General features: G+C 41.9%; 1 protein-coding gene across 1 annotated transcript in view; it reads left to right on the forward strand.

The window, feature by feature from the left end:
• slc9a1a (solute carrier family 9 member A1a) overlaps positions 1 to 20,409 on the forward strand; it is a 41,300-nt gene extending 20,891 nt beyond the window's left edge. Inside the window, exons 3-12 of the mRNA XM_027153829.2 lie at positions 1,216 to 1,466; positions 3,465 to 3,682; positions 4,218 to 4,420; positions 10,769 to 10,858; positions 12,236 to 12,306; positions 13,468 to 13,641; positions 14,639 to 14,750; positions 15,564 to 15,665; positions 15,834 to 15,915; positions 16,307 to 20,409. Coding sequence (XP_027009630.2) covers positions 1,216 to 1,466; positions 3,465 to 3,682; positions 4,218 to 4,420; positions 10,769 to 10,858; positions 12,236 to 12,306; positions 13,468 to 13,641; positions 14,639 to 14,750; positions 15,564 to 15,665; positions 15,834 to 15,915; positions 16,307 to 16,605 — 1,602 coding nt within the window. The 3' untranslated portion in view covers positions 16,606 to 20,409. The remainder of the gene's footprint in view (positions 1 to 1,215; positions 1,467 to 3,464; positions 3,683 to 4,217; positions 4,421 to 10,768; positions 10,859 to 12,235; positions 12,307 to 13,467; positions 13,642 to 14,638; positions 14,751 to 15,563; positions 15,666 to 15,833; positions 15,916 to 16,306) is intronic.
• Positions 20,410 to 20,797: the final 388 nt, after the last annotated feature.

The raw sequence follows: 20,797 nt of genomic DNA on the forward strand, positions 1-20,797 counted from the left end.
GTCGCGTGACGTTCAGTTAGCTGTTTTGAAGGGAAACTCGTAGGGCAGCTTTAATCTCGTAAGCAGGCGGATGCTCCCTGTCCTCCGTTTAGACGAGCCGATACGTTTTGTCTTGCTCCATGTTTTCAAACCGTGATTTAATTCCACAGTCAAAATGAAAACTTTATTCCCACAGTTTGCTATCAGTTCAGTAAGCAGATTTATTTTGTGTTTGATTTTTTCAGGTCTATTTGAGGTGGCGGAGAGGCACAGACTCATTAACGTTATTCCGAATCGCCCAAATAGTGTGATAGTCATACACGTGTGTGGCGACCTCGCATGCGAATTTACTATCCATATTTATTATTCAAGTAAAATGTTTGTCTTACAAGATTATTGATATCTGTGCTTGCGTGTTTGCTCGCCCGATAGCATCTTTAGCATCTTCTTCGCATCCTTGCACATTACCATCATTGCATGTTTGTGCTCTAGACTGCTTGCATCTCGCAAACTATATATATATATATATACTAGTCTATATATACTAAAATATATATATATATACTAGTCTAATAGCCTGCTTCCGTTAATGCCCAGCCAACGGACACTTAGTCTAGCACACTTGCTCACATGCCTTCTTGGTACTACTAGCATCCTTGGCTACTAGCATCCTTGCATTATTGCTTAATAGTATTACAGAATTCCCTTCAAGGTGTTTTGTCTTGAAGATACTTGAGAGTTTGCATTAGATCTTTATTTAGCTTGAGAAATTGTACTAGATACCTTGTGTGTCTTGTAAGGGACTTTAATATTAAACAGCTTTATACCTGAACTTCCATGCAACGATCTACTTAGCTAATCATGTACCGGAGCAGCAGCCTAAACGCTTGGTTAACTGAAGAAATCGGAGGATATATAACCGCTCAGAAAAGCATCTCAGGTGCGCAGAAAAGCATCTCCGAATGCAGTTTTGATGGATCTGCTTACGTTTGCCTCTGAATTAAACGAGTGAAATTTGTTGTAGCTCCTCCTCATTATGGCTCCATGTGCTGTGGATCCTGAGATGCTTTTCTGAGCATCACGGTTTTAAAGAGTTACTGTAGTCATCTTGATATTATGTCCTGATTAAAGGTTCAACAGGACTGTGATTGTGATGCTGTTATACTGCCTGCTGTTATACTTTAAGCTCATATACTGTGTGTGTTGATGGAGTGTCCTGTGTGTTCTGTTCTACAGGTTCTGTATCACCTGTTTGAGGAGTACTCATCCAGGAGCTCTGTAAACGTAGGAGACGTCTTTCTGGGCGTAGTGTCTTTCCTGGTGGTGTCTCTGGGTGGCATAATGATAGGAGCTATCTACGGATTACTGACAGCCTTCACCTCCCGCTTCACCTCACACACTCGCGTTATCGAGCCACTTTTTGTCTTCGTCTATAGCTACCTGGCGTACCTGTCAGCTGAGGTGTTCCACCTGTCCGGCATCATGGCGTGAGTACCTTCATACCGGTGGTCCGGGAAAAGTGACACAAACTACATCGAAACATGACACACACATTCGTCTCCATCCACCAGCCAGATAGCAAAGCTATCTTATTTGATTTATTTATTAAAAATATTTAGCACAGGGACTCGTTTTAACATCCATACACGCGAGTACGAGTTTTGGGAAACTAAGCTGCTCTTCTTTTTTTTTACTCAGTAAAAATGTCAGATTGACCAATTGATGGATAAATCTGGAAGGATTGACAGTTGTAGGTGTTTTGTGCGCTCCAATAAAAAAAAAAAAGAAGAAATAACTGCCCGAAAGCTCCGCCCCTTCCAACACATCAGTAATCTCTCGTCTCGATTTTCCTACTTGAAATATACACATATGCTTGGGGTTAGAGTTCACACCAACTAGCTGTACGGTTTACTGTAAAACATGATGCGTTGAGCTGTGTTTTATAGCTGAGCACAGCCTCGACCTCGGTTCCTGTTTTCCGTAGGTCGTCCGCGTCGTCGTCTTTACCGCGAGAATACGTCAGAATCGCAAACGACTCCATCCGTTATGGACTATAGAAGGCAGGATTCCGGATACAACCTCATGTTGCCGGTTCAGTCGTGAAATCGATAAACAATCTCAGACCAGGTACAGCAGAGTAGAAATATGGAGGGGAGATTCAGCCAGGCAGCCCATGCTGTGATAGATGATTCACTCGGGTACCGGATGCACGGATAAGTCACCTGTGGATTTATCGGCTCCCTGCATCGTCGTCCAATATGCTTCTTATACCGTAGGATTAGGAGAGGACAGACTGTAGCCTTTCGCTACAGCGGGAGCAGTTTTTCACCTCGTGTCACAGATATTTATAGTGCTCCTTGGTGGGCACGGTGTTGCTATGGTTTTCCTGGTCGCGCGTACTGTAGGTAGTGCAAAGTCCGTCTCACAGACCGGATGTCGGGTCAATTTGCAAATATTCTTTGACCATAATATTGACTAAGTAAATTGAAAAGCATGGTAAGTCCTCGAACAACACGCACTCCAGCACAACTAGACTGCTTTACTTTCTAACCCGTTAATTAAGATGTTTCGAATGTTACGTTTTTGCTTCGTGTTTTTCCCGCCGTGTTGTCATTTTACGTCTCACTTGCATAAAGCGAAGAACTTGCTCGGCTTTAACACAACCGCAGCTCGCAGAGTTTAAGATTTGCATCTAAATTTTACACCTGCAAAGAAAAGCCACATCATGCTTGGGTGTGAAATATCACCTACATTTCTTAGCAGGATATTTCACGCTTTCTGGACGCTCGCCGTGTGGGTGTTCTGGAAAAACCTGCCAGACGCCTCGGACACACAATTTTATGTTCTCGAGTTTCGATCAGAACAAACCGTGTCTCACACACACGCCTTAATATATACAAGACCTGCGTATTAATAAACAGGCGTCACGTGATCTGGCTTCGTCAAAACACTGCAGTGAATTATTAGCGCTTTCACTGCATTATTTCAGAAAATACAGTAGAGAAGCTGCTCAGGATTGTAGAAGCTCAGCGGTTAAGATGTCGGTCTGAAAAGTTGTGAGTTTAAATCTCAGGGCTGTCTAGACACCACGTCGCTCTGTATAACCACGTCTGCTGTAAATGACACATGCTTCCAGTTTTCATGAAACTCTTTCTGGACATTTAGTTCTCTTTATCCGTATCGACAGTGTCCGTTCACCTCATCGAGTTATTTCTACTGTGAAATTCCAAGAAACTAAGCAGAAGGATTAATCCAGATAATTATATGATCATTGTTCTATAATCTGCTTTTTGCGTAACTAAACGTGGAGGGATTAAATCGAACACACCTGCGCTCAGACGCTTTAGCACCAGCACGCCACCATTTAAGTAGATAATAATAATAACCATGTTTTAACTAAAGGCTAACTACGGGTTGTGCAGTGTTTCCCAGAGCAGCTCGATTGTTGTCACCAATCCCCGTACGACCCTTTTCTCTTTGTCCAGACTGATTGCATGCGGCGCTGTAATGCGACCCTACGTGGAGGCCAACATATCCCACAAGTCCCATACCACCATCAAGTACTTCTTAAAGATGTTGAGCAGCGTGAGCGAGACGCTGATCTTCATCTTTCTCGGGGTTTCCACGGTGGCCGGGGCTCACAAGTGGAACTGGACGTTTGTCACGGTGACCGTAATCCTGTGCATGGTGGCTCGCGTTCTTGGTGAGTATTAAAAACACTCCAAACCCAGTGCTGTCTAGACAAACCATTTCAGTCTGCAGTGTTGGCTCAATGGCAGGCAGTTCAGCTCAACTGGTTCAGGCTCTGGGTCGTCGATCAGAGGACCGGGGTTCAAGCCCCAGCAGAGATAAGCTGCCACTTCTGGGCCCTTAAGCAAGGCCCTCAACCCTCACTGCTCCAGGGTGCTGTATCATAGCTGCCCCTGCACTCTGACCCCAACCTCCTCAGTTGGGGTATGTGTAGAAAAGAATTCCACTGTGCTCTAATGTATAAATGGTGATAATTAAGGCTTCTAAGGCTTCTATGCCCCAATTCTATTCTGTAAAAACCTCCATATTAAGGTTCTCAGCACATATCACTCAAATACTGTGTACGTCTGCAACGGTATTTGTTGTCATGTATCATCTCCATGACGGCAGGTTTTCTAGCCAATATTCGGACAGCCGTCACGGTTGACGGCCGAATAAACTGGCAACCTTTTCATGTTTTCCAACTCTCTTGCCATTCCTTTTCTCAGGAGTCATCAGTTTGACCTTCGTGATCAACAAATTCCGCATAGTAAAGCTCACCACCAAGGACCAGTTCATCATAGCGTATGGTGGCCTGCGCGGAGCGATCGCTTTCTCCCTGGTCTACTTGCTCAAAGAGGACCAGTTCCCTATGAAAGACATGTTTCTCACAGCTGTCATCACCGTTATCTTCTTCACCGTCTTCGTACAGGTGAGACGTCTATAGACATTTCATGGTTTTAAAGGTACGGCTCAGTATCAGACGGTAGTATCCGTATCTTAGTCACGTTCACGGCTCCGTTAGACACATTATTTCTCTGCTATTTTTATTACCACACATTACTGATGAATCGCCTAAAAAAAAAAAGGCCTTAGGATGAGCTTTTGCAATAATACCGCTTCCTATTATACCCACACCACATCCTTTAGTGCGGTTCATTTCTATGTTTTGTTGTTTTTTTTTAATGTGTTTTACCAAAAAGTGTGAGAGGAAAACAAACGTTGTGCATACTTGCTGAACACCATGGTACCCAGACTCTGATACAGTGATTACAGCACCTACGCATCACGGGTAACTTCACAGATTCGCAAGACGCCGTCTTTTTACAAATCCAGTGAAATGGAACACGGAGGATATTGTTAATACTATCCCGGGTAAAATTACTCAACGCTTGTATGTTACACAACTTTTTTTTTCTCCCTCCTTTTCAGGTTGACTCGTTATTGACGTAATTGTAGTTGGAGTTTAGTAGTAGCTCTACATCCAAGGATCATGCCACCTATTTTTAATTTCATCCCGTATTCACGTTTTACCTCATACGTGCTTTGCATGTATTTGATTGACAAATGCGTCGGTGTAAACCCATGTTTAGCTGAGGTCTAAACCTAATACCTAATCCAGGTATACGTTTGATAAACAAATCACTGATTCATATATATATATACACAGTACAGACCAAAAGTTTGGACACACTTTCTCATTCAAAGAGAACATTTAGTTCATAACAAAAAAGTGTGAAACTGAAAATATGTCATATTCTAGGTTCTTCAAAGTCGCCACCTTTTGCTCTGATTACTGCTTTGCACACTCTTGGCATTTTCTTGATGAGCTTCAAGAGGTCGTCACCTGAAATGGTCTTCCAACAGTCTTGAAGGAGTTCCCAGAGATGCTTAGCACTTGTTGGCCCTTTTGCCTTCACTCTGCGGTCCAGCTCACCCCAAACCATCTCGATCGGGTTCAGGTCCGGTGACTGTGGAGGCCAGGTCATCTGGTGCAGCACCCCATCACTCTCCTTCATGGTCAAATAGCCCTTACACAGCCTGGAGGTGTGTTTGGGGTCATTTTTTTCCACACTTTTTTGTTATGTATATAATTCCACACGTGTTAATTCATAGTTTTGATGCCTTCAGTGTGAATCTACAATTTTCCTAGTCATGAAGATAAAGAAAACTCTTTTACTGAGAAGGTGTGTCCAAACTTTTGGTCTGTACTGTATATATATATATATATATATATAACACATGATCATTTAAGAAGCTTGTTCAAAGTCTCGTTTAGACGTATTTAGTACGTATATGATTCGTATCAGCCTGATTTATATATCTATTCATGAGAGTTTTCAGTGCTGGGAGTGCCAAGTGAAATACTCATTATTCATGCAGTGCTTTTTAAAGCTCTATCTACGTCAGTACTGCAGAGGAAGATGTACAGTAGAGTCAGTTTTCATGAGTCTGAAAAGGATATCCAGTGAAGAATATTACGTTGTCCAAGCCCTGAATTATTCCTTTATCCTTGTCCAGGGCTCAAGAGAAGAATGGTGTATTCGATCCAGTTTCCCAGAAAGCTTTGCTGACTTGCTATATAAACCTGCTCATTACGCACCGTTATTATCGCCTTAACTCAGCCGTCTTCAGAATTAGCACTATTCTGCAACAGAATAGCTCTTCTAGCTAAACACCTGACTGTTGTCTTTATCAAATATGAAACCAGGACACACAAACACACCCCAATGAAGGTTCCTGGCACAAGCGTGCATAGGAAATCGGTCGACTTCTCACTTCGCTACATCGTGTGTAACGAAACTCAAATCAAAACAGAATCGTAAGGATCGAGATCGATTCCGATCGCTACCGTTTACATCACGGACACGTCCGACTGTCTTGCGGTTTGTTGCGGCTGCGTTAGAAGTTGTTACAGTGCGTGTTGTCGATGTACACTTCAGGGTGTTTGTAGTAAGTACATGCACGACTACACAGATAAGGATCAGCACGCACCATCTGCCATTGTGTTCATTAGCGTTAACCCGGAACGTAGGTGCAAGTTGATGAAAAGCTGCAGCAGAGTGACAGGGAAAAATAAAAAAGGGAAAGGAGTGTTGTTTATATTGCTTTTGGTACAGTAACTCCCTTATTGATATTAAAGCTTGACTGATTTTACTCAGGAACGCACTGAAAGTACTATATTAGGCTTCTTGTAGACTTTTCTGTAGCACGTTATATGGGCAACTCAATATAGAAGGTTATCAATATACCGCTTATCCGAACTTCTCGGGTCACGGGGAGCCTGTGCCTATCTCAAGCGTCATCGGGCATCGCGGCAGGATACACCCTGGACGGAGTGCCAACCCATCGCAGGGCACACACACACTCTCATTCACTCACACACTCACACACTACGTACAATTTTCCAGAGATGCCAATCAACCTACCATGCATGTCTTTGGACCGGGGGAGGAAACCGGAGTACCCGGAGGAAACCCCAGAGGCACGGGGAGAACATGCAAACTCCGCACACACAAGGCAGAGGCGGGAATCGAACCCCGACCCTGGAGGTGTGAGGCAAACGTGCTAACCACTAAGCCACCGTAACACCCCCTAAGTTAATTATTATTTTATTTAATTATGTTTGCCTTATTGATACTCCAAGCCCCACTTCATTTAATTCAAGTTTATTTGTATAGCAATTTTTACAATAGACATCGTCTCAAAGCGGCTTTACAGAACCTGAACATAGAACAAAAAGGTTAATATAAAGAATAATATAAAGATTAATAGAATACGAAATTCAAGATTAATATTAGATAGATTTAGTTCACAGTGTGTATGTATTTATCCCCAATGAGCAAGTCTGAGGTGACCGAGGCAGCAGTGGCGAGGAAAAACTCCCTTAGATGGTAAAGGAAGGAACCTTGAAAGGACTGTATTTCAGTCTGATAAATGATGTATTGGTGTAAAAGTTCACATGGAGTTAAGTGATAATAAAGCACAGGGTATGAAGATGGTGGGTTGTGGTGTTATTGTGTTATAGTACAGAAGTACATTCAGAAGAGGTGTGAAAGTTGAAAGGAAACGTGTAGACATCAGCATGCAGCGTGCGAGTTTTGCCCTTTCTTTCTTTCTCTCTCTCTCTCTCTCTCTCTCGCCCCCAAGTCAGGGTGGGTTTGATCTCATGTGCATTGTTCCAACACGCACTGCTGTAACGCTCAAACACGATCAGGCTCAGATGAATCTTGAGCTGCCTTGTGGATATACACTGTAACGGGTTAAAGCACAAGACAAAAAAAAAAACAGCAAGCGTCCACCGAAACACAAAGTCTTCACAGTTGTCGGAGTAAATACTTAATCCGTCAACTTTTGACGACTTTTACTTCACTACACGACCGTTTTGTCTTCCATCACGACATGTTCATCTCCTTAAACGCTTTCATCATCATACAGGTTATTACCAAGGTATGTGGTAGCCTAGCGGTTAAGGTGTCAGGCTACCAATCGGAAGGTTGTGAGTTCCATTCCTACGTCCACCAAGTTGCCACTGCTGGGCCCCTGAGCGAGGCCCTTGACCCTCAATTTCTCAGTTGTATAAAAATGAGATGAGATGCAAGTCTCTCTGGATAAGGGCGTCTGCTAAACGCTGTAAATGTGATCAAGATTACCAAACGCTCACGGGGGACGAATACTTCTGCAAGTTATATTGTAGCAAGGTTCTAAAGACTCGTGCATCTCGTGTCATCGAGGTGCCGTGGAGAGACAATAGTGCACATTGTGCCTGTGAAAAAGGAAACGTGTAGAGGTAGAGAGTTAGATGAGAGGGGTTATGCTGTGGTTACTTTGTTGGCTTTAGTTTACTGGAAGCAGAGATGCTTCTGGTTACACTGGGAGGAAGTGACAGGTGGGGAGAGTTTGCAGTGTTTGCACTAGAGATTTGTCTGCAATGCAGTTCCATGTCCTCTGCCAACGACCTTCCGTCTACACGGCCACCTGCTACGAAACGGCAAGGTGCTTTTGCCTGGACACGAAGATAAACTCGCGCATGAAGTCATTCTTAGCACCATCTTCTCTTTAAAGACGACGACGATAATAAAAGGAAGATCATGTGGCAAAAGGGCTCATGCTCTGCCTGTGGTGTCGGTGGATTAAAAGCAAGCAGCGGCTGCAGCGCTGTAATAAAGACGGATAAAAATAGCACGTCTTCCGTCTTCGCCCGTCCAAGAGCCAGGCAGGTAACGGAAACGAACGCTTGAGATAACCAGCGACTCGATTCAGACATGCGGTTTGATGCGAGTGTTAAAATAAAGCAAATCCTCACACACTAGCAGCGTTGATCTCAGGAGAACAAACACAGACAGCTTTTACTCTGTAAAAATGATGTGGAATAGATCATTGAATTGTATATCGTATCCTTGTTGTGTCAGCAAGGCATTACCTCACGAGGTTACCCCCTCCTCCGCGGCTCACCTCGTCTGAAAAGTCGGCAGGGTTTGAAGGATAGATGCTTCTGGCAGATAAGGAGGTGTCATGAATTATAATCAAGCCTTTAAGGACAGGAGAGATTTCTGTACAAAACAACCACAGGGTTCCTCTCTGGTGTTGTCCAAAATTCCCACAGAGTTTGTTGAGGATAAGCTTTAGTCAAATCATCTCACACACACACACACACACACACACACACACACACACACACACACACACACACACACACACTCAATGCTCAACACTCAAACACCTCAGCTGTGAATAAAAATAATATCTATTTGGTAAGTATTGGAAAGGTCCAAGTTGGAAATGCACATCATAATGAGTCGTCCAATCAGCCATTGGCAGTTTTAAGTCACACTTAAAGGTGGGGTCTCCGTTGATTTGAAAGCCAATGTTGACCTTTGAAATCACCAAAACAAACACACCCCTAACCCAGATGGATCCCACCCCTGTATCGATAACTCCGCCCACACATATATACGTAACCCAGGCAACTAATGGAAAGAGATGTGTCTTTATCATAGCTGAAGGGAAGAACAATACGATTGCAGATAAACACACAAGCATAATCATGTAAAGGACAAAGGCATATATTAGTTCTGTGTAACAAAGCAAAACCAACGTTACTCACCTACAGAGAAGGAAAAAAGCGACCTCGGCGTCCCATCGCAGGCCTTCCCGCTCCTTCAGTTCTCTCCAGCGCTGGAAAGCTGATCCTATATTAACACGTCCTACTTCTTGCCTTATCATAACCCTTTTTTCACTTAATGTTTTTATCCTCCATGTCAATGTTAAAATCGCTTTCGGCTAACGTCACACATGCGCACTGAACACTCTCTCCGCCGCATATTGACAAGACCCGCCCCTTTCTGCTCATTGGCTACACGTTTGTTTTTGTTTGCCGGCCCGACTCAGTTTTCTGAAGGATTTCTCAAACGACGTACACCCCACCTTTAATACAACTGGTTAGAAGTAGCAATGCTATATATGGTCTAAATCCTGATTGGTTTACAAAATGCTCGTTAATCCTGAATAATGAAGATTATGCTCTATATTCTAAATATACTCTGCATCTAACTACGGGCTTTATAATGGTGTAGAAATGCAGTGTGTCGTACTGTTCAACGTTTCATGCGGGGTTGTTTTTTTTTTGTGTGTGTCATTTTACCATGTTTCTTTTATTCAATTTATGCTTTGTTCTGCTGAATGAATCATCGATAACGTTGAATATTTTATTCCACCACCAAACACCACCGTATCACGTAGCATCATATCCAGCGCCTCAATTTTAAACTCTGGTGTTTTCTATCAAAGAGAGAGATCACATGATGAGGCATCACACCAGAACCCAAGCCAGACTCGCTTCCACAAGACAAACCGCTGATTTAAAATGAAAAATGTCCACCCCTAATTTGTCTCTCTTGTGTAGCGGTGTTCTACCCTGGTGCGTCACCCATTTAGGGAAATTTCAACAGCAACAGTCTTTGACTCTGGATGAGCTCTGACTGCCTTTTAACGTGTAATCAGACTTCGGTTTGATCTGACGTCTGAATCAAACGATCGCAGTTTTTAAGAATGTAGTCGATAAGAAAGGAAAAAGTGAGACTGAAAGAAAAAGCAAATGATACACTGTTGATTTGTAGAGCGAATCTTGTAACAACGAGTCAAAAGAAAGGACTGGAAATTTTTTGTTTGTTTGTTTTGCTTTCCTTCTCGGTTTACAAAGTCATTATACTCTACATCAGCTTCATCTATAACCCAGTCTCCTGTCGTTTCTCCTCCTCTGTGTGCCGTGGCGGTGTAGGGCATGACCATTCGTCCTCTGGTGGACCTGCTAGCCGTCAAGAAGAAGCAGGAAACCAAGCGATCCATCAACGAGGAGATCCACACCCAGGTAATGAAGCTTCACATCACTCGGCTGCTCTGCGACCCTTCACTTCATAGATGACACGTGAGATTCTAAGGACTGTAGATCAGTTGTGAACCCTGTAGCTTGTTGTCTGGAAACCAAATTCATAGAAACAGTCGCGCTCATAATCCACAGTTTTGCGGTGTAGCAACGTGACTGGACTTGTTTTATACTCGTGAGAACATTTCATTTGTGCCGGATCAATGACGGTGAGGATCGTGCCTCGGGCTGATCTATAGTGTAATGAAGATTTGACTTAAAGATCGTTTTCATCCATTTCCTCGTATCGTGTGGTGTTGAGCGCCATCTGCTGGCTACATCGAACACATCAACCGTATGAGAGGTTACGCCGACGTTTCCCTTCCTCCTACACAAGACGGCTATAATTGCAGACATTAAGTAGGATTAGTGGATATTATTAAGATCACACTGATACATTAAGGTTGATTTAACCAAGATGGTCATGCATGTGATGGTATTTGACTAAGCTCCATTTACACAATGGCAAGCTTTTAAAGACAGACACACACACACACACACAGGTGGCCGTAGTAGGACATTACAACTATAATAACAAAATGTCTCATGGACACGGGCAAAAATCTTAGCTCATCTCATGCGTGATGATAGCGAGTATAGCGCATGAGATCATAACCGCCCTGTAGTCGCTATCTACCTACCTGTCCTGAGCAAGCCTCCTCTGGGCTAACGACTTTTACAAATCATTTGCAAGTAAAATCGCAAACCTGCTTCCCCAGATCCACCCATGCCATCCTCCATGTCCTCACCGCTGCCTTCCCACACTCTATTTCATCATCTCTAAGCTCCCTAGGGAAACCTAGATGGCAGGATATCGCAGGCCTCATCGGCAAATCACACACACACACACACACACACACACACACACACACACACACACACACAAAGTAAGCAGCTATATGGAGCTGATGAGTCACCGAGGCTTTCAGCAGGGGAGAGACGTTCTTACTAATCTCTTCCCCTGTGTAAACGAGCGACTCGACGCAATTCGCCGACGTGAACACGCACGTTTTTTTGGCTGGGTTTAGCTGGATCATGTCAGCTTAAGACAGCTGTCTGTTGCCACCAACATGTCTGACTCTGATGGACGAATCATATGAACACAGACAGGTTCTGCGAGTACTTCAGATGAACCTGTCAACAAACACTATGAACAACACACTATTTATTTAGAAAACATTTCCATTAAAGCTGTACTCCTATGAAGAGGAAGTGTTGCCATGACAACTCTTGTTTGCTAAGTTTTTTTTTAGTGTATGAGTGACGTATTAAATTGTACGAAAGTTTTTTTTTTTCTCTTTTCTTTTCTTTCCTTCTGTTTAGTTTTTGGACCACCTGCTGACGGGTATCGAGGACATCTGCGGACACTACGGACATCATCATTGGAAGGACAAGTGTGTAGAAAATATTCACGTATAAATTTAAAAAAATAATACAAAAAAAAAAATCCTGCTGAATGTTATCCTTTCTCCTAAAGGCCCGGATAATGAAATGCTGCAAACAAGTATCTTTTAACCATTAAAGGTGCGGTGCACGATGTTTGAAAGCCAATGTTGACATCTGAAATCACCAAAACAAACACAACCCTAACTCAAATGGGTGTCACTCCTGTTTTATAGCTCCGCCCCACACATACATACGTAACCCAGGCCACTATTATGGAGGAACCTGCTGCTGGCCGAGGGAATATTGTTATCAATAAATCAACTCAACGAGTAATACTATGGTAATACAGATGTGTTTCTGTTGTACTGTGTGTTGTACCGTGAGAGGTTTAGCTCCTAGAACCCGAGGCAGAGCTAACGGCAGGTATCCGCCATGTCAATGTTTCAATCGCTTTCTACTAATGTCAGACCGAACATTCTCTCCGCCGCATATTGACAAGACACGCCCCTTTCTGCTCATTGGCTACACGTTTGTTTTGTTAGTCAGTTTTCTGAAGCATTTCTCAAACATCGTGCACCCCACCTTTAATGATTAGTTGATGGCTATAAATAAGACTTTTCTTGTCTGTTTTAATCTTAACATTACCACTTTTATCTTGTAGTTTGTTTGTTTGTTTGTTTATTTATTTATTTATTCATTTTTAGAGCTAATGTCACTAGCTCTGTAGCTAGTGTCTGATCTGTTAAGCTTCCTTCGGTTAAATATTTAAGGTAACAGGTTTATTTCCTCTTTACATTAATGTACATGTTTAGTGATCTGAACACCACATAACGAATCTAGGTGTAAATGTAAACAGCACTTTATCATACGAGAGTGATTCGAATTCAGACGTATAGATGAAACGCAAAAGAAAGAGATTAGACCATGTTGCACGAGGTGATCCTCAGCTGCAGTGTGTTTATCCCATCTCGAGTAATGAAGTTAATCTCGATCCGATGATCTACAATGTGAATTTCTTCCTCAAAGTACTCCGAGCAGAATTCACTCGAGGCTCGGCCCCAAGCAAAGGTCACGTCATTGACCGAAAGATTGCAGATTTAGCGCTTTTCAAACCGTATCGCTTGCATGCTCTCTGGTATTCACTTTCCCTTCCCGTCTCACTCGAACAGGCTGAACCGCTTCAACAAGAAGTACGTGAAGAAGTGCCTGATAGCGGGCGAGCGCTCCAAAGAGCCCCAGCTCATCGCCTTCTATCACAAGATGGAAATGAAGCAGGCCATCGAGCTGGTGGAGAGCGGAGGAGTCAAACCGCCGTCCGCCATGCCGTCCACCGTGTCCATGCAGTAAGAACCTTCTCAACATCTTATTCATCACACTCTCTAGCTGTAGACCATCGTAATCCACCGTTCAACGGTGACTGGGAGTCATGAGGTTTTCTAATGTCCGAATATACAGTATAATGATAATGGTAGAATATTTTAACACAAGTTTCCATGCTAGACTGAGCAAGTAGATGTTTTTATAGAAACTCTAAATCTTTTTGTTTTACGCCGGATGCCCTTCCTGCCGCAACCATCTCTTGTGTGTGTGTGTGTGTGTGTGTTTGTTTGTTTGTTTGTTTGTTTGTTTGTTTGTTTGTTTGTTTGTTTATTTATTTAATACAATGCCTGGGCTTGGAACCAGCACTGACCGTAAACCCTTTTCGAACCCGGGTCTCAGCGACGAGAGCACTAGATTCTGTCGCTGGACCATCAGGGGACATTAAATGTCCTTCTTTAATATACAGGAAATTGCAGTTGTTGGAAAACCCATAAATTGGCTCATAATGAATAAGGAAGTGGCTAATTTTAGCTTGCTGTTAAATCCATATCCTTGTAATCTAAACATAGCACTCTGTATACAGCATCACAGCATAAAACACCAACATAGCACTCTGTAACCAATATTGAACTGATCGCAGCAAGCTGATTGGCTACTCGCCCTAATGGACTTTACACATAACTCTTACAACGGCAGTAAAATCATGGCCTGCATTTCATCAGTTAGGTCTGTTACTGTAGCAAACAGGTCTGAAATGTAAACACACATGATAGAAAATAGTCGATAATTAAGCCAATATTTAGCATTACACGAGCAGGTGGAAAAATCTTTCTAAAAAAAAAAAATCCCCAGCAGTGAAAAATTGGAAACAGAAAATCACAAACTGGTTATGAGCCGTTTGACCTTCGTCTCCACTCTCAGTCATACGATGAACACTTTTGCTGTGAGGAAACATTGCAGCGTTAATAATAAAGTTAGTAGAATTCCGTCTCACATCCCATCGTTTCTTTTTCCTCTCAGGAATATCCAGCCTAAGAAAGCTCCAGAGCGAATGCTGCCTCAGCTCTCCAAAGGCCAAGAGGAGGAGATCCAGAAGATTCTACGCACCAACCTGCAGAGGACACGGCAGAGAGTGAGTCCATATCGGGAAGACTGTCTCTGTCTCTCTGTCTCTGTCTCTCTCTCAATCACTTGCTTATTTTCTCCCTCACGCTCTTTCTCCCTCTTTCTCTCTCGCTCTGTTTCTCTGTGTCTCTCTCTCTCTTTCACTTTTTCTCTCTCTCTCTACTTTTCCTTCTTTCTTTCTCTCTCTCTTTCTTTGTCTCTCATTCTCTCTTTCTCTCACTCTTTCTTTCTCTCTCTGTATTTCTCTCTCTCTCTGTATTTGTCTCTCTCTGTCTGTCTCTCTCTCTCTGTATTTGTCTCTCTCTGTCTTTCTCTGTCTCTCTCTCTCTGTCTTTCTCTTTGTCTCTCTCTCAATCGCTTGCTTATTTTCTCCCTCGCGCTCTTTCTCCCTCTTTCTCTCTCGCTCTCTCTCTCTACTTTTCTTTCTTTCTCTCTCTCGTTCTATGTCTCTCATTCTCTCTTAATCTCACTCTCTTTCTCTCTCGCTTTTTTTCTGTCTTTCTTCCTCTCTTGCTCTCTTACTGTATGTCTCTCTCTCTCTCTCTCTCTCACGTGTCACACTACTTTATTCTGCGTCGCTTTCTGACATGATCTTGAAGACATTAGCTTCGTCCCCAGCTCCATATAACACCCAAGCGCACTGTGCTTGTTCTGCTGTTCTGATTAATAACCCAAGTCTAATTCAGCGATCACGGATCATTAGATTTGTACATTCTGACCGGTTATCATCTGTATCATTAATCACTATTAACACCTCCGCTAATCCTCACAGTAAGTAATCGTGCGGGTTTTTTTTTTCTTTTCTTTCCCTCTCTTGCAGTTGCAGTCCTATAACAGACACACGCTTTTGGCCGATCCGTTCGAGGACGGCTTTAAGGAGATCATGATCAAAAGGAAGAGGATGAAGGATTTAGAGAAGAAGGTGAGCCTGTAGGAGCGGTGAACTGTACGGAATCTTCACCCCAGCGTTTTTTATTGCACTTTGTATGTTCATCTCAGAATATATGTGCTGTGTTCCATCCGTGTGCTCTACCAGCGAACCGTTTCGCCGCCTTACATCTTTGACCCGTTTACGTCTCTGTACTTGCAGCTTACTCAGATGAATAATTACCTCACCGTTCCAGCCGCACCTCCCGATTCTCCCACCATCGGCAGATCAAGACTGATTTCTGGTGCGTTCAACCTTTCTCTGCTCTGCCATCTACTGTTCCTCAGTGTCACCAGCACCGTCACTCTGAGGGCTATGCATAGTCAGTGGGGCTCTATAGACTTAATCCCATTTAAATAAGCCCAGATAACTAACTAAATAAATAAATAAAGTTGCACATAGTGGGCTATTGTGTGTCAGGTGACCGTATAAATATGCAAGACAAGTTTATTTATTCACGATTAATCAGCGTACACGCAGACACGGTAAACATCTTTAACAGTATTTTTCCTCGACTCTCGACCACGAGACGCGTAGCCAGCAACAACACAAAGTGGTTTCGTATCCGTCTGCTTTATGATTTATATCTTTTGTGCACAAATTAATTCACTTCTTCTGCCCGTGTCATTGCTTAGACCCTCAAACCTGGAGCACGAAGCCTACATCGACCAACAAAGATCTCCCGTCAATCAAAGTGGATCTGGCTTCACCTCAAAGCCCAGACTCGGTCAACGAGGTGAACGAGTTCAGCAAGACGACGGAACAAGACCCTGCTGAGGAAGAGGAGGGGCTGGTGATGCTGAGAAAGAAAGAGGACCGGACCGGAGAGAAGGGAGAGCAAGAAGACACGAAAGATCCACGACTCCTCCGCTGCCTGAGTGACCCCGGACCTGCCGTCAACGAGGACGAGGAGGACCAGCCCTTCATCCAATGAGAGCATAAAGCTGCATGTAACCGGCGATCTGACCGCTTTATCAGCGGTCACACTAGCTTTCTGAAAGGTGGCTAAGGGGCTTGAGAATTCCTTTTAACACCGCACTGTTTACGGACAGAATTTCATCTAGTCTTTTTTTTTCTTTCTTTCTTTCGTTCTTTAGCTTGGGGCTTGTGTTGGGTTGAGGTTTACTGAACTTTAAGCCAAAATGATGATGAAACAAAAAAACAAGAACCAAAAAAAACAAAACACTGAAGGTGTTTGAGGGGGAGGAAAAGAAGAAGAAGAAAGAAAGAAAAACAGCCATCATTTTCTAGCTTTATCTTTCTTGTCAGAGGAACGTGAGGGGGTTGAACTATGCATTACCAAAGTTTCACACCGATGTAGTCCATGACTAGAGTTCTTCAGTTCTTCTTCTTCTTTTTTGTTTTTTTTTTTAAATCATTGATGAATTTATTGCTTATGGAACATGAAATTGTCACCTAGTGCATTGAATCTTAACATAGGACCCTTTGTTTTTTTCAGGAGCAATATTAAACTAAGGGCACACGACGGCCTTTTCACTTCTAAAATCAGTCACCTGGTCCAATCCCAGCTCTGACTTTAGAGTGTTATTTGCCTGTACGTTTGTGTTTGTCTTTCGTCACTGTGTAAATACTACAGCAGGTAGTATTTGGTGCATCGGATAATTGAATGCTTAGATACTTAGATAATAACTCGCTGCATGAAACCTAGCGAAAGGAAAATACGGATATGTTTTTTTTTTATAGGACACGCACTGTACTGTACTGTAACTGCAGAGAGATCGATTATATATTTACTTCGTTTTATTCCAGGGGATTTGACGTTTATGGTTGTTTTTGGTTCATGCGTTCTGTACTTTGTGCTATTACTTTATGAAATACTTGACTTTTTTTTTTTAAACCTCATTCCTTTCAAATGCACTTCAGCGCCTTTAACAATTCTGTGTGTGTGTGTGTGTGTGTGTGTGTATATATATATATATATATATATATATATGTTTTATATATATATTGCACATAACCATTGTCCACTTGGTGGATGTTTTGATGCAGCGCTTTATAGATTTCTGTCAGTCTAGTCCGGGACCTTCTGGTGGTCCTAGTCTAAAAAAGACTGGTAGTTAATTAGGTTTTGCGAATCGTGCATTTACTTCCCTTTATACATCCCTGATTGCTCTACAAGGTTAGCTGGGGGTTCCTTATACACTATGCAGCAGGGCAGTACATGCAGATGGATTTCACTTGGGGTCCCCCCACCACCACCCCTTTAAATCATCAGTACAGCTGTGTATCACTGCGACTTCTTGCCCTGACAGTCTGAGCACTAATTCAGTCTGATTTATGGCTCTTTTCAGACAAGAGTAAATATCTCGAGCTATTCTGCAGGCCGAGTAGATTAGATATATTTTTTTAAATGGAAATGCTAAATTTTACACGAAACATCAAAATGTATGCTAACCTATTTGCCCGCTGTATCTCGTGACGTATTACCGTCGTAGTCCGGACATTTTAAATACCAAAATACTATCATCAATACCATTGATGCTAACAAAATGCTAATGGGGTGTTTTTTTGTTCTTTTTTTTTTTCTCATTTATTAAGCCACACAGTAGTATTCACAGATTTGTTCTTTGTAGCTCTAACTATCGAGCAGTGAGCTTAGGATGTCATCTGCCACCAAATCGTGGACATTTTGCGACTTGTTGTCGGTTTTGAACGAGGGACTATTACACCGAGGACGAGACGCTACAACACTGTGCAATTATCAGAACGAGAGTTCAACTTGTAATGAAATATGTAACGAACCTGTTCAAACCCCGACTTTTAAGGAAAACTATCATCTCCGATCAACAACGCACACGAATAGATTTTAACAAATCGCAAAATGTTCTTATGGATTGACATTTTTTTCCCCCCATAATTTGTATTTTCCAAAGAAAAAAAAGTCCTTCATTCTTTTCTTCATTCTCTTTTATATACGTTTTATACTCCTAACACTTTTTTTTTGTTATATTTTCTTTTTTTTCCAGTTATTTTTTTTTTCCATGTTTTTTTTGTTTGTTATAGCAGGAGTTTCGCAGCGTTTGTGTGTCGTAGGTTGTGTGCCTTTGAAGCACCGCGTCTGGTTTAGACGCAAGGTGAAGGACCACGAGAGAACATGGCAGCTCACTGTGTGCATGTACGTGTCCTTTTAAACGCATAGACGATCCGGGTGTGACGACCGTCGCAGTCCATCCTGCTGCTCAAACCCTTACTGTACTGCTAATATTTCACTCTTGACACAACACTGGGGAAACTCAACCTGACTAGTTGTACATAAAAAGCCATGTTAGATGCTTGGCTAGTTTTGCATTATGCAGTGAGAACTACCTAGCTACTTAATCACAAACTACCATTTAACAACATCCTCATGTTCGTTTATGTGGAATCGGGTACATAAAAGCGTTCTAGCTTCATGAAAGTCATTATAAGGATGATTTGAGCAAACCGAACCGTGAGCTCATCAGCAGGAGGGAACAGCTAACGTCTACACACCACACCGTAAGCGACATCGACACTATTGTATTCTTGCTTTCGTTTGCTCGCTAACAGCCAAAAAAAAAAAAAAATCATCTCATGATGTCATCTTTCTCTTAAACGGAGGAACCGATTCAGGGGTTTTAGAGTAGGACTGGACTGGACTGTACTGTAACTGGTCTAATGTGATCCTGTATCAGATTTTTATTCCCTTTTATTACGCATAGGAAACATTTAAAGAAAGCCTGGTTGATGAGTTTAGACCAAACGCTTTCTCATCCTCTTCAATCAACTGTGTACCAAGACCAGATCTTTCCCTGTGTAACACAGCAGTAACTGGGATGGGTTAAAGGTTTTGATTTGAGTTCTCATTGCATTCTCAGCTTGTTTTTTTTTTCCCCACCAAAACAGGAAGAGTCTTCTGTCATTTTCATCAGATAAGAAAATTGATTTCTGTGCTGATACATTTCCTGTTACTATAATCGACTATGCTATTATCAGTCTGGATACATTTTCAGCCATATATATATATATATTTGATTTTTTTTTTAAGACACTGTACTAAATTTCAGGATATACTGGATGTGTGAGGATGCCTTTAAGTAAAGGACACGTCTTGAAGCTGCTTTCTGAATGAGAAGCTTGGATAGGAGCTCTCAGGCATAAAAACATATTTCATCACAAACGCATGAACATCGTGGCTTATTATAAAATCAGTTAACAGCACGTCTTTCTTTTTTTTATATATATATTTTTTATTATTATTCCAGATATTTTTGTATGTTGTGTCTAAAATCTTGAGTGAAAAATAATTGGAAAATAGTTTATTATTATTATTATTATTATTATTATTATTATATTTTTTTACTTTAAGTCCTCTAGGATTTAAAACACAGAAAGATGTTCACCTGAGATGTCTGTTCGTCCCTCCTGTGTTCTGTACACTTATTCCTGTCCTCTGTTTTGTGTGTATTGTGCAAACATGTCTGATTTTGTCACATATCACGTTGCCTGTGTTTTACTTTGTACGTAATCTATTATTTCATGACTACAATGAAGACCGATGCAATAAAAATAATTTTATATACAAGTCACCTGTACATATAATAATGATCATCTTAAAATGCTATATGTCAGAGTTTATTTAAAACCAAACACTATAAACACATGTTCTGTGTATTGCTTCAGCATCCTTTACCTTTCTGAACAGCTGTGATCCCGTGCAAACAATGAAACAATAAAGTTTTCTTGGAATAAACATTAATTGTATTTTGCTTCAAAATTTATTTATTTATTTATTTATTTATTTATTTATTGTGTGTGTGTCTTTCTTTAAAAGGGGGGGGAGCACTGTAACACCGTTATCTAACAGCAGAGGGCGTGGTGGTATCATCATAAAACTCTGTATAAGGGCATCTGCCAAAATGACATAATGACATTCAGTGTAGTTCAGAAAACTGGGGTGTTTTCCTCACACAAAGGTCTTTAAAGGTTGTCCAGGAAAGTCTGAGAGGCAGTTCTGTATCTAGTGACTGTCCTTTGATCAAATTGCTACCTTAGTCACATCTTGGGTCTGCTGAGGGTTTAGGGTTTAGTCACGCTTCCTTTGTCTTAAAACATGTAATCCACAAGGTTGCATATTCATTTATTTT

Source organism: Tachysurus fulvidraco, chromosome 25 (assembly GCF_022655615.1).
Source record: "Tachysurus fulvidraco isolate hzauxx_2018 chromosome 25, HZAU_PFXX_2.0, whole genome shotgun sequence".
Classification (NCBI taxonomy): Eukaryota; Metazoa; Chordata; class Actinopteri; order Siluriformes; family Bagridae; genus Tachysurus; species Tachysurus fulvidraco.